Below are 14,499 nucleotides of genomic sequence, written 5' to 3'. Positions count from 1 at the left end.
CTGATCGAGGATCGTCAATCCAGTCTGGGCTGCGGGAACTGCTCTTTCTCGCGAGGCTTCAGACCAGGCGGCTGAGGAAGGGGCGGGCCCCGCTGGGGAAAGAGGAGGGGCGTGAGGCCGCGGCACGCTGCGTTCCCAGGAGGCTGTGCGTCCCTCTCGTTGCCTCCGGATCTGAGTGAGCGCGTGAAGGCTCTCTGCATACTGGTCATGGCGCTTCACGTCCCCAAGGCCCCGGGCTTTGCCCAGATGCTCAAGGAAGGAGCGAAGGTGAGGAAGGGAGGGTGAGGTGGGAGAGCCGGCGCAGGGCTGCGGTGGCCGCAGCGAGGGAGCAGGGCCTAGTAACGCGCCCGGCGTGCTCCCCGGACAGTAGTCGGAGGAAGAGAAGGTTCTGGAAAGGGAGGTGTTCTCGGGAGGGCTTGGCCGCCGAGGCCCGCGGACATTTCCGTCCTTCTCCGACCCCGGGGGGGGTCGAGGGGGCAGAGGCGGCGGGTGAGGGGCAAGGCCGCAGGATTCCCGTTTTGCGCTAACTGACTGGGCAAGCGTAACGCCCTTGTGCATCTTCCCTGCATCAGTAACCGGGAGGTGAGATTGCTTTGGGCGACTGCCGAGCCGATTGACACACAGTTCGAGGATTGGGCGATCCGAGGGGAGAGGCGAGGAGCAAGGGCCGGTTCTTGGCACCTTCCTTCCAAATGAGAAACAGAGGGTTCCGCGCTTAGTTCGCAGACTAGTGCGTTATAGTAGGACGAACATCACTTACAACCCAAATGAGCTCTTGTCTCAACTTAGGCTAGCTACCTTGTAAAACTTGCCCACCAGAGTCTTTCTTTCCTCATCTTTAAATTGAGATTTTACCAAAGGTGCTACCTTTAAGTCGTAACTGTCCAGCTTACGTGTGTAACTCGCAGATAAGTGACACCCTGGCCTGAATTGATGAGACTGCTTTGTTTTATGGCCAGGTCTTGAACGTAATTTCAAGAGTATAATTTTTAAAAATACTTCAAGTTTTAGGGAACTAGGTTCTTGTTGGCAGGATGCACTTCGGGGATAACACGAGTATACTAAATAAATATCGGGGTTTAATGTAAATGTTGGTGAAACAAACTGGCTGAAAATGACATCTACTGGTTACTTTTTCTTTAAAAATTCAGGCTGAAAACTGTTCGTAGTTTCTATTCTCCTGAAGCAGAAATAATAAATAAATAAGGCTAATTTAAAGTAGTGACAAAGGAAATAAACAGTACTGTGGGAGAGAATGGCAAGAAGAAAGAAAGACTGCCTCCAAAAAAAGGCAAGGGTCCAAGGTAGATAGAACAATTAAATAAGATATTCAGGGAAGAACTCTTAGCTCGGTTTCTGAGTGACAGAAGGAACCAGCCAACACTAAAGAGAGGAGTGTCCTGGACTGAAGGACCAGTAAGTACAAAGACCCGGAGGGTAAAATGAGTTTGACCTGTTAAAAGGAAGCAGTAAGAAAGGTGATGGTACTGAAGGTCACCGAGGGAAGGCAAGAATGGAAGAGATGAACTTACAGTAGCCTTAGGCAGTGGCCAAACATATGGGGCCTTGTAATCCTGAGGAGGGATTTACTTCTTATCCTGAGAGTGACGGGAAACTACTGAAGGGTTTGATGGCATCTGATTGATGATCAGAGGGCTGTTCCTGGGGGACGCGAGAGGATATAAGAGTATAAGCCAAGAGATCAGACTAAATGCTGTTGGAAGAGTCTGTCCCTTGTCGATGAAGACGCTGCTTCTAAAGTGGTTCTTAACCTTCTTAGGATCACAGTTCCTCTTATCTATCTTATAAAAGCCACGCCTTATACCCCAGAACACACTGATAGAACTTTCTGCAGTGATGGAAGTGTTCTGTATCAGTGCTGTCCCATATACTGTCCACTAGCCACATGCAGCTACTGGGCACTTGAACTGTGGTTAGTGCAGTTGAGGAACTGAATTTTTAATTACTTGAAATTTGAATAGCCATATGTGGCCACTGGCTACTATTTTGGGCAAAGCAGCTCTAGAAAAATGTTCACATGAACAGTATGCTCATGAAACCTATCTGAGGCCACAGGTAAATCCCAACTCTAAAAAAAAGTCCAGTGTAAAATTTGCGAATTTTAGTACTGTGAGCAAGCGATTCAGCAGGTTTTCAATAGGTACACATTGGAATTGTGTTGCACTTCAAAAGCCTGTACACTTTAGTCCCTAAAGAGTTTGGGGACAGGTATATTAAGTGGGAATTCCCAGTGAACATGGGACTGCTGGCTTTACAATGCTCAGGCTTTAACACAGTAAGAAAAAGTTCATACTGCATTTCAACTTTTTGTCAGAAGGTCCTGGTAAACTCTGAAAAGGTGTTTGTACCTGAAATGGCTCCATATGCTGTCTCTAATCAGTCTTAGCACTCTTCCTGCACTTTTCACTGCATCAAAAAAAAATTATAGGCTTTGTGTTTTGATATATAAGTAGGTACCTGTGGTGCCTAAAATTGTCGTGCTTTATTCATTCAACTAGTGAGCAAATGTATGGATCATTTCTGAATACCAAGCACCATGCTTTCCATACATAAATCTTGCTTGATTGAGTCAACAGTCCAGTGAAGTAGGTACTCTTATTAGTCCCTCCATTTTACAGATGAATCAGTTCTTGTTTTCACTGGCCTGTCTAATCAGAAGTTTTGTTTTACAGCATTTTTCAGGATTAGAAGAGGCTGTGTACAGGAACATACAGGCTTGCAAGGAGCTTGCCCAGACAACTCGTACGGCATATGGACCAAACGGTAACTTCTAAATTCACGTTTTAAAAGATCCAGTACTAGAACTTTGTGTACTAGCTCTTTCAAGCTTGTTCTGAGGATATTATATTTAAATTGACAGTTTTAGCCATCATATAGTGTGGCTTTGAAAGTTATTTCATCATTCAGTGACACCAGTATAGTGTTTCCAGTTTTTAATTGGCAACCTATATCTCTTTAGAAAAATAGGAATCAAAATGTTACTTTTTATCCTGTTGAGAGGATAGAAGAATTATGGTGCTGTTATTATTGAGATAGTACTTAATGTTCATTGTGACAAATGGTGAACAGTTCTTTTACGTAAAGTGACATTATAATTTAAGGGAGAAAACTCTCTCTTGCTTGCTACCATCAAATGAATTGATATAGATTTAGGGAGTAAGCAAAAAACTAAATATACTTTTGAGTAAATTATTTTGGTCTTTGTACATTTTAATATAATTTATTTTTATTGAACAAAAAATGTGATGAGGTTGGCATCCTCCCTAGAAAACATTATAGGAGATTAGAAAGGAAAATAATAGGAGTATGTGGTCAGGAAAAGCCATGGGGCTATGAGAGAATCTTAAAGAACAGGTTAGTATGTGTTGAGTTCTTGCAAAGTTGTTTTAAGAAATGGATACAAATTTATATTTCTTGACTAAATTTTTCTTGGGTATTTGGCAAAGGATTTGAGTAATGAATTTCTTTTTCTGTTATTTTTGAGGAATGAACAAAATGGTTATCAACCACCTGGAGAAGCTGTTTGTGACAAATGATGCAGCGACTATTTTAAGAGAGCTAGAAGTAAGTTTAAAAAGCCAAGAAATATTTTGGTGACACCAGAAATTGAGTATATTTTAACAGAGAAAAAACCTCTTATTTCAGATTCAACAATAAGGGACTATTTTTTTCAACTTGAAAATTTTTTACACAGATTTTCGTAATTATAGAGTTCTCTTTAACGTGTTAGCCACTCAAAAAAAATCTCCTGAGTTATTAATTTATGGAGGAATTGGTTGTGACAAAAGTGTCTTTGCTAATAATCATACCAATTTGAATATGTTGTCTTGTTCTATAGAGTGTGACACTGAAGTGAATTATTCCATAATGCAGAAACAGCTGATACTGAAAACTGTGGTTTAAAAAAAGAAAGTCAAACCACTGGCTTTGTTAAGATGATACAATCAGTTGGTGGAATTTTGCTTGGTTCACCTGTAGTTTTGATGTTACAGAGTCTATAGAATAGATACTGCCAGCAGGGTAATGGAAGGTGTGAGACCTGAGCAACATACAGAGCCCTTCCTCGCCTAGCTGCTTTGTAATTGATGGATATGTTCCACCTCAGGAGTTTTCCTGAACTTAGCTCTTAAACTATCAGAATGTAATCCTTTTAAGTGAAACTTATAAATCTGTTAACATTTCTCTAACTTCTTATATAACAATATATTCTTAAAAATATGTATTGAACAAAAATTTAATTCCCCATGATGTTTGCGGAGGGACTTTTCACTGTGACCATGAATGTTACATGCAGTGATGTTCTCAAGAGTTAGTCAGCTGTGATGAGGATACTGTCTTCAGAATAAAACCGTAGTGTCGACTTCTAGTTTTCTCACTGCTATCAGTTGTTGCTCTAATGTTGCTCAATTCTAAAAAACACACAAAAAACCAGCATCTAAATCCCTAAGGGAAAAAAAAAAAACAATTTTGGTACATTTTTTTGAAGAAACATTTTTTTATAGTTCCTTTTTTTAAACCACAATTGATACCCCTTACAATAAAAGTATACATAGAAATTGAGACTCATGACCAAGTTAAATGATGTCTCTTAGCTCTCCTGAAGCCTTTTTTTAAAAAAAAAAGTCTAGACATAGTGGTTGGAATTACTTTGTTTTTAATTTAGTGCACATATAATAATGTTCTCAACCTTAAGTATGGAGATGGATGACTGGCCATCAGAAGAAGGTGCACTTGGAAGTTGCTTTCATGTGTAGTGATGCCTTTGTGCTGGTAGGCCTAGAGGGACTTGGATTGTCATCTTGTGGCTACGCTGTGAGTAGCCTATAGCAGTGTGATCGAATGGAGTTACCTGGCCCACAGGCAGAGTGCAGTGTATTAATTTAAGAAGAATGGAAATGAATGACTTTATATTGCTTTGAGGATCACATGTTTTAACTTGATATTTAAATTCAAACCCCTTCTACCAGGTACAGCATCCTGCTGCAAAAATGATTGTAATGGCCTCTCACATGCAAGAGCAAGAGGTGGGAGATGGCACAAACTTTGTTCTGGTATTTGCTGGAGCTCTTCTGGAATTAGCTGAAGAGCTTCTGAGAATTGGCCTGTCAGTTTCAGAGGCAAGTGTTCATTTTATAATGTACTCCTATTTAATTTTTGCCTGTGTATGTGTCTGTGTGTATATATATGTACACACACACCCCTATTGCTTCAAACTTAAATAAGAATCGTTATCATAGTAACAGCTAACATTGAGCAGTTTACTGTGTGCCGGGCATTGTAGTACATATGCTTCACTTGCAGTATATCCTTCTATCCTTACAAGAACCGTATGAGTAAGGCCTATTAAGAGTAATCCCATTTTATTTTATATGAGGAAAGTGAAAGTTGAGTTGGAAAATTTTAGTCAAGATGTTTTAGCAAGTAAGCAACAAAGTTAGCATTCAAATTTGAGCTGTCACCAAAGCATACACTTTTAACTAGTAGGTTCTGCCATGAATATTCTGGAAGTACACCTTCTCATTTTATACTGAAAATCGATATCCCTTTTCATTTGGTTACCAAAGTAAGCTTTGTTGTGTCAAAGTGATCTCTTCGAAGAAATAAACTTTTGCTCTTTACATTTAAGGTCATAGAAGGTTATGAAATCGCCTGCAGAAAAGCCCATGAGATTCTTCCTGATTTGGTATGTTGTTCTGCAAAAAATCTTCGAGATATTGATGAAGTATCATCTCTACTTCATACCTCTGTAATGAGTAAACAATATGGTAACGAAGCATTTCTGGCCAAGCTTATTGCTCAGGCATGTGGTGAGTAAATAGCAGTAAATGAAAAGATCCAAAATAAAAATGTCTTAACATGAGTAAGATGTTCTTGTTGTTGTCCCAAGATATCTTTTGATCTGTCTCATTTTCTTAACAGTATCTATTTTTCCTGATTCCGGCCATTTCAATGTTGATAACATCAGAGTTTGTAAGATTCTGGTAAGTTTAGAAAATGCATTAACATTATCTAGATAGGTCAATTGTTTTTTTGCAAAAAAAAAAAAGTGTTAATCTAAACCTAAATTTTACCTCAGGTTTTGGACACTTAAGACTTTGCTGCCTTTTGAGGCATTATTTATAATATTTCAATATTGCTAGGTTGTGGTACCTGTTAAATTTTAAAGGGTTTGACATTATCTACTTGTAGAGTCATCTTTTTTCCATGACAGCATGAAGGATGAGAATAGTACATAGACAAAATATTAATTTTTTGCGTTCTTCATTTATGCTAAATTATACCAATAAGCTTAGAAGGCAATTTCTGAATGGGATGGAAGTTGTCCTGTTGCTCTACAATAATGAAATTCATACTTTAATGTTAGTATTGAAATAAGAGTATATGTTTCATAAAAATGTATGTGCTTGATATAGTAGAACTTAGCGTTGTAGTGGTTTTGTACATTCGCATTTGCTAGTGTAGTTGAGTTTGGCTTCCATAAGCAGCTGTGCTAGCTATGTGGGTGTGTATTTATATGTATGTTGTGTGTTTTCTGACTCCCTCTGTGTACGGTCGCCCCTTCCCCATTAAATAGTATGCTTGTGAGATCAGAAACTTTGTTTCCTATTCTGTCCCCAGTACTGATGGCTGTGCCTGGTACATCAGCACCAAGTACTTGGTGAATGAGTGAATGAATGGCTTAGAGCAGTTGCTATCTTTGGTTCTTCTGAGTACACTGAAGGACCCCCTCCTCCACCTCCATAACAGTGGCTCATTCCCACAGTGGTTCCTTCCTTGAGTAGACTGCTGTGCTGTGTGTGTCTACCACCCTACTCCTTATCCCCAGTCACTGCCTTGGCGTATTACTTTATTTAGGAAAGGATATTTTTGGTGCATGCAGAATCAGCAAATTAGCCCTAATGTTGTTTTCGTGAGATCTCTGATGATTTTGTTATTCAACTCCTTAGGGCTCTGGTATCCATTCCTCTTCAGTATTGCATGGCATGGTTTTTAAGAAGGAAACTGAAGGTGATGTAACATCTGTCAAAGATGCAAAAATAGCGGTGTACTCTTGTCCTTTTGATGGCATGATAACAGAAACTAAGGTACGTAGACTTCAGAATCTTTAAAAGGCTATAGCGGTTGCCCTTTCAGATTGTTTTATGATTCTAAAGTCTCAAGATAGACTTTGCTCTTAACTCAGTGAACACTGCATAATTATTGAAAACTGCAGGATCCTATTTTTTAAAATCAGATTCATATTCTTTGAAGACCTAATTCAAATACTAAATATTAAATTTGAAACATTAGATGGTGACGATATTGTTTATATTCCAATATACAGTCACTGACTTCTGGTAGAATTTACACACTCAGCAGTAGAATGCTCACTGAAGAGAATATGAGCACTTATATGCTCTACATTAAAATACTAAAAGAAATGTTGAGATTCTGTAGCATCCTGAAACAAAAATATGCTAATAAAATTTTAAATTGATAAGTTTGTTTTTAAAAATACGTGTTATGAAGTTTGAAGGTTACGTTTATAGGTCAATTCTGACTTCGTCCCTAGAATTAAAATCCGAGTTGTTGATGGTTTTAAGTTTCACAGATTTTGAGGGTAGCAGGGGTGGTTGGTCATTTAGTCTACATTTTAGAAAAAGTTTGAGAACAACGTTGTTTTGGTATACTAGTTGACATTTGTCAAAGAACAAATGCCAAGACACCTGCCCAACGTATCTAAAATTACAGTATTTCCCCAACTTTTCCACCAAAGTGCCTGTCACAGAGCATCAGTTTGGGGAGTAGAGCTGTATAGGAGCTAGTTGAGTTTCTATTAATTTCATATAGATTTTGTATTCTGCTTCATAATGCATGCATATTTATCTTAATATTTCCTCCCAAATCTTTAACATAATTCTTCACTAAAATCTTATTCTGTGACTTTGAACACCAAAGAAGTAAAATGGTTTTAAAGAGAATGTTTGCTTATTTTGCTGTAGGGAACAGTATTGATAAAGACTGCTGAAGAATTAATGAATTTTAGTAAGGGAGAAGAAAATCTCATGGATGCACAAGTCAAAGCTATTGCTGACAGCGGTGCAAATGTCATAGTGACAGGTGGCAAAGTGGCGGACATGGCTCTTCATTATGCAAACAAATACAATATCATGTTGGTGAGGTAAGAGCTGTGTTATATTAACCTATAACGTAAATGGCTTTTTGGTGATGTAACACTAAACAGATAAATTAAGCACATCAGGAAAACTTAAAAAAGGGCAAGTATAAGGTATTGGATCAAATAGCAGAAGGACTTGACCTACTTAGGGGGACAGGAAATACCTATGAGAACACTTACATTTAAGCTGAGAGCTGAAGGACCAATCAATAGCTGTTGTTACTTGAACACGGAGAGGGAACAGCATTCCAGGCAAAAGGAATAGCTTAAGAGAGCAGACACAACCTGGTGCATACTGTCAGCTAGAGTGTGGGATGAGGAACATAACTTAATCCATAAACACATGGGGAACACAATTCCTACCTCTCCGAGCACCTATTCTAATGTGCAGAGTAAATCACAGCTCTCCTCCTCGCAGAACAGGTGACTGCCCGAAGTGTTTTAGAACGATAAACCCTTGACAAGCTAAGGAGACATGAACTCTCCCAATTCCAGAATGCCATAAATGCCTTTGTATGGATTGTACAATGCAATCCAGACCTATTCTGAGCTTGAACCTGCAGGATAAAAAGAATGTGACTTGGGGACCAGTGTACAGTTTCCTGTTTAATCTTTGCATTTTATTATGGGATCTGATGGAATTAAAACTTCTCTGAAGGTCTTGGTTTTGTTTTTTTTAAAGGCTGAACTCAAAATGGGATCTCAGAAGGCTATGTAAAACAGTTGGTGCTACAGCTCTTCCTAGATTGGTATGTATTTGGGACATTAAAGGATAGTCGAACCTATGGATTATTTTTATTACAACAGTTACTTTCTTACAGACAACTCCTGTCCTTAAAGAAATGGGACACTGTGACAGTGTTTACCTCTCGGAAGTTGGAGACACACAGGTGGTGGTTTTTAAGCATGGTAAGTATAAAATGGTATGTATAAAATGATAAAATATGTAAGTGTGGGGTGTTTTTTTTAACCCTCAAATATATTTAATTTATTCACAGAAAAGGAAGATGGTGCCATTTCTACCATAGTGCTTCGAGGCTCTACAGACAATCTGATGGATGATATAGAAAGGGCAGTAGACGACGGTGTTAATACTTTCAAAGTTCTCACAAGGGTTAGTATTAGCAGTAATCTTGATTTAGTAATTTGTAAGCCCTCAAAAAAACAGTTGGCAGACTTCTGAATATTGAGAACTTCCAAATGAATGACCTATGTAAAGCAAAGCACCTTTTTTACTTAAGACTGAAGTGTCCATTGCTGATGAGTATGATAGTTTTCTAGAATGATTATGCAAAGGAATAAACAGCAAATCAAGACTTTGTTTTTTTTACCTGTTTTAAAGGGATAGTTTATGGTTGTTTTGATTTTGATCTACCTTATGTTGCTTAAGCACTATCCTTAGTGCCATATCTGGAAATGCAGATAAGGTATAGTGCTGGTCTAATTTTTAAACTTTGGTCCTCCCTTGTCATATATCATATGTACATTAAGATAATTTGCCCAAATGACTCCATTTTTATAAAATTTGTAATTAGGATTTGAGTAACATTGCCTGATTGGAAACTCTTAGTCTGGTGGCAGACTGGAATCAGATGATTAGAAAACTGCAAACTGCTTCTTAGTGATCACTTTTTTTTCCTTCTTTTTTTGACTACTTATTATAGGATAAACGTCTCGTACCTGGAGGTGGAGCAACAGAAATTGAGTTAGCCAAACAGATCACTTCATATGGAGAGGTATGGCTTTCTCTGTATAAACTGACTTTCTTCTTCTTGCTTGAATAAAATACAGTAATACACACACCTTTGTTTTAGACATGTCCTGGACTTGAACAGTATGCCATTAAGAAGTTTGCTGAAGCATTTGAAGCTATTCCCCGGGCATTGGCAGAAAATTCTGGAGTTAAAGCGAATGAAGTAATCTCTAAACTTTACGCCGTACATCAAGAAGGAAATAAAAATGTTGGATTTGATATTGAGGTATTTGGAAAAAAAAACTATGAGCGTAAATTGTTTTACTTTGTGAATGTATAACCTGAAAACAGAAGTAATAAGTATTAAAAAAAGTCAGTGAGAAAATATTCTGATTTGTAAGCAAATGATTTTCACAATTAGCTTTTACAAATATTTGATAAAGAATTTAGTTTTCCTTCTGTTTTTATTAGTAACCTTTTGTTTTACCGTGTGTATAGGGTATTACTTTTGCCTAGTTACTTTGCTAGTACTATTTAAGGAGCCATGCATTTTTATTATCGAGTATAAACATTTTCACATAAATTAAAGTGAAAGAATGAAAATTGTTTTGTGTTCACAGGCTGAAGTTCCTGCTGTAAAGGACATGTTGGAAGCTGGTATTCTAGACACTTACCTGGGAAAATATTGGGCTATCAAACTGGCTACTAATGCTGCCATCACTGTACTTAGAGTGGATCAGGTGAGTGAAAGTGAAATTTTGATCTTTAAAGTACTAATTTTCATATGGTTCAGTAGTAGTTTCCTAGAACATAGTGCAGTTCTCATTCTGTTCAAAGGAGTATTCCTTTACCTTCCTCTTAGAGCTGCTAAAGTGTCCCCCAAGACATTTTTATTTTTTTCTTCTATTATAGTTTTAAATTGTACAGAATATATTTCAGCTTATATGAAATGAAAATCTTTCCAGTGAAAGAAACCTTTGCCGTTTTTAAACTGGAATGGGTAAAAAAAAAAAATCTCATTTCGATTAATAGTTTTCAGACTTTTTTACACCTAAGAATCCCTTTATACAAATAATCTAGAGAGGAAGTTTAATACATAATATTAATATGGAATATAAGAAGGACCCTAAAGCCCTGAAGCAAACATTGCAGACCACCAACTTGAAGGAAAAGGAAGCCTCCAGTTGTCCGTGAAGATGATAGGAGCAGGGCATTTGAAATTTTTTCTGCTGTGACAAATTATGTCTTGAGGTACTGAAAGATCTTAAAGGTGTTAAAAATAATAGTATTTCTGCCATTTTCTTGAGGAATTGTGACAGAGGAAAAGTGGTAAAGACTATTGTGGGTTCAAGAGATAAACCAGAATTCATAATTTTTAAAAAAAAAATTTTTTTTAATGTTTTCTGGTAAACTTAAATCCATTTTCCTAGAAATTATAGAACTGATTGTTAAGCAAAGATTTATCTTTAATTAATGAATAGAAAATTATAACTGTGGGAAACAGTATAAATCCATTACCTGAAAATCACACCAGATTAATCTTAGAAGAGGCAAGTTATAGGTAGAAATTAATGGAAAGGAAATTAGATGTATTCTAAGCACAACAAGGACTAGTTGGTGGTAGTTACAGCAAAACTAATTTCCCCTCAGTAAAAGCAAGAACTTTACTCTTAACTCAAGATGACCAAAAGTGGAACTGGATATCTCATTTCAACTCATTGGAAATAAAATAAACAGAAATTGGATGTTCGTGTACTCAGTGTGTTAATAGGGTGTTCTTATATTGATGTATCAGGTAGTTTTTAGTGGAAGAATATGTTTTTGGAGTTTTTAAGTAAAGATAATGGAAGGCTAAGGAAATGTTTGTCCTACAAGTTAAAATAGAAGGGGACAGGGGAAGCTAAGTAACCTGAAGCATGAGGTAAGCAGAAATTGTAATAGTGCAAGTTTCTGAACTGAGGAACTTTTTGAATGTCACTTATCCAAGCAAGACAATAATTATAACAAGTGCTTTGGTCAGAAAGGCACTTGTGAATTTTGGTTTTAAACTGGGAAGGGTGTCTTTTGTTTTACGGTGAGTGAGGATGTTCCTTGTTATGTGCCCCTGGTCTTGGCACCCTGTATGTAAAATCTGTATCTGAAGAACCTATCCCACTACGTGAACCAGTTTGTTTCTGTAAGCTTGTATGCTTTAAGATAGTTGTATGTAATTTTGTATAGTATATATTCTGGAAAGTGACTTGCAAATTAAGGTCTAGGCATTGGATGATGTAGTAGAGCTGGATTAATCTTTGTTCAAAAATTCATTTCACTGGTTCTCAAATTATGGTCCCCAAATCAACAGCATCACCGTCACCTAAGAACTTGTTAAAAACAGAAATTCTTGGGCCCCACCCCAGACCCACTGAATCAGAAGCTCTGGAAGGAGGCCCAGCAGTCTGTTTTAAATAAGCCCTCCTGATCATTATGATGTACTCAAGTTTGAGAACTACTGTTCTAGGTACTTTTTTAAAAATCAAGCTATACTTCGGTTCTAAAATTATACTTAATGCTTTTAATTCAATTTGAACTTACTGTAGATTAGTAAAATGTTATGCCAAGAATTTTAGGTTTAGATTTCTTGAAGTTTCTGAAAAGGGTGTGGAATCTATTGGAGGTGGTAGTGAAGATGTTTTAGTTTGTGTTGCTTGAGATACAAGCCAGACCCCTTGATGGCATACAGAAAGATCTCTTAATCATATAAATTTGGGAAGCAACAAATAAGTAGTTCCAGTTTTGAGATTCAGAATGTATATTAGAATTTGAGGGTTCTACTTTGAGGAAAGCCAACTAGTTCAGTTTCAGCTTCATTTTGCTTTGAAATTTATTTGACCCCAAAGCTGTCACCACCCCCTTTTTTTCCCTAAACATAAATCCTGTAAAAATGCTAGATGGTTATACTTGGAAAATGCTGGGTTTAGTGCATTGCAGATAAATTAGAGACTCCTGGTTTGTTTTTTTGAGTTACCAGGGAATTGGGTGCTTGAGTGTTTTGTTTATAAACATACTTCTTGCCATTTGAATGGTTCTCATTTATAGGTACCTAGAACATTTCGGTGTTGAACTTAATATATATATATTTATATATCAACCACTTTAGATTATAATGGTAAAACTAGCAGGTGGATCTAAAGCTCCTAAACCACAAGGAAATTGGGATAGAGATGGTTGGGAAGATGACCGTCATATAAATAGCAAATCAGGTGCCAAACTGATTTATGCCAGTAATGCATGCAGATATTTTTCACATTTAGCTCATTGGGTTATTGAAGTACCTGTCTTGGAATGCCCTTCACTAATGTGTATAGATTTTGTTGCTGTTAACGACCACAAAAGCAGCAGGAAACTCTCGCACTGCTGGAAGCTAACAGTCATGCTACAGTGTTTCACATGCAGTGTCAAGATGACTGCTTAATCTTGAATCGAGCTCACAGAAAAATATTCTTTCCTCTTTCTAAAGGTTGAGTTTGTAGGTATACTCTTAGGATTTTTGTTTTGTTTCATAGATCATCATGGCAAAGCCAGCCGGTGGGCCCAAGCCTCCAAGTGGGAAGAAAGACTGGGATGATGACCAAAACGACTGAATGACTTAATTTTTACTGTAGGTGAAGGCTGTATTTGTAGTAGTACTCTAGTAATTGCCTGATGTTTTCATATTCTCCTTAAATTAAGAAGTGTTTCGTGTTTGTATCCTTGACTGGATGATATAATAAACATGTTATTACCAAAGCCTCAGTCTGGTGACCTCTGTTCTTTTATCTCAGTGACCTGTCTCAACCTTGTTAATGAAATTAGCTGTGGGACCTAAGGCAAGTCACGTAAGTAATTAGGGGCCTGTTCCAATTTCTGTCTGGCCTGCTGCTTGTTTCTGCACCCAAGATTTACTGGAACATAGCCATGCTCATATACTTACATACTGTCTGCTGCTGCTTTCTACAAGGGAATGGCAGAATTTAGTTATGACAGACCAAATGGCCTGGAATGCTTAAAATATTTATCTACCAGAAGTCTGTCAACCCCTGAACTAGATTTTGAGTGTTTTTTTCAAAGCTCTGGAAAACATAAGGCTAGAGGTGATTTGTTTCAATTAGTAATGAATGATTTGTTGAATGGCTGTCTTATATTCTAGTAGGAAAGTACAAAAATACTTGTGATATATTTATAGTTGTATTTCCTAACATGTATGAATTAAAAAGTTTTCATAAAGCAGATCTTACTTTTCCTTAAAATCAGTAAGAAGTTTTGAAAAAGCAAAGAACATTGTTAAAAAGTTAAATTAACTGATTATACAGGACAGGTGCCACTGTATGTTGGTTATATAAGGTCCTGAAATAAAACTTTGCAATTGTACACTGTTTTTGGTATTTCAGAGGAATTTTGGAAGCAGTATGGCTGACTGGGTCTTAACATAAACTCAACAAGTGTTAGGAATGATACTTCCTGCCTAGGGTTCACTGTATGTCAAATCCTAATGAAAAACCTTGGGGCCGAACCGGTGGCACAGTGGTTAAGTTCACACATTCTGCTTTGGCAGTCAGGGTTCACAGGTTCAGATCCCGGGCATGGACCTACCTACCACTCATCAAAC

At 37.5% G+C, this 14,499-nt stretch overlaps 1 protein-coding gene across 1 annotated transcript; it reads left to right on the top strand.

Moving 5' to 3' along the window:
• Positions 1-16: 16 nt before the first annotated feature.
• CCT8 (chaperonin containing TCP1 subunit 8) lies at positions 17-13,640 on the top strand. Its single transcript, XM_008527053.2, has 15 exons — positions 17-267; positions 2,694-2,784; positions 3,506-3,585; positions 4,989-5,138; positions 5,648-5,828; positions 5,941-6,002; positions 6,969-7,106; positions 8,004-8,182; positions 8,862-8,928; positions 9,001-9,088; positions 9,178-9,293; positions 9,844-9,915; positions 9,994-10,158; positions 10,493-10,612; positions 13,418-13,640. Exons 1-15 carry the CDS (start codon positions 208-210, stop codon positions 13,493-13,495), a joined length of 1,647 nt encoding a protein of 548 aa, XP_008525275.1. The 5' UTR covers positions 17-207; the 3' UTR covers positions 13,496-13,640.
• Positions 13,641-14,499: the final 859 nt, after the last annotated feature.

This window comes from Equus przewalskii, chromosome 27 (genome assembly GCF_037783145.1).
Source record: "Equus przewalskii isolate Varuska chromosome 27, EquPr2, whole genome shotgun sequence".
Taxonomy (NCBI): domain Eukaryota; kingdom Metazoa; phylum Chordata; class Mammalia; order Perissodactyla; family Equidae; genus Equus; species Equus przewalskii.
The sequence above is the reverse complement of the archived record's forward strand: the minus strand, read 5'-3'. Positions and strand labels throughout refer to the sequence as shown.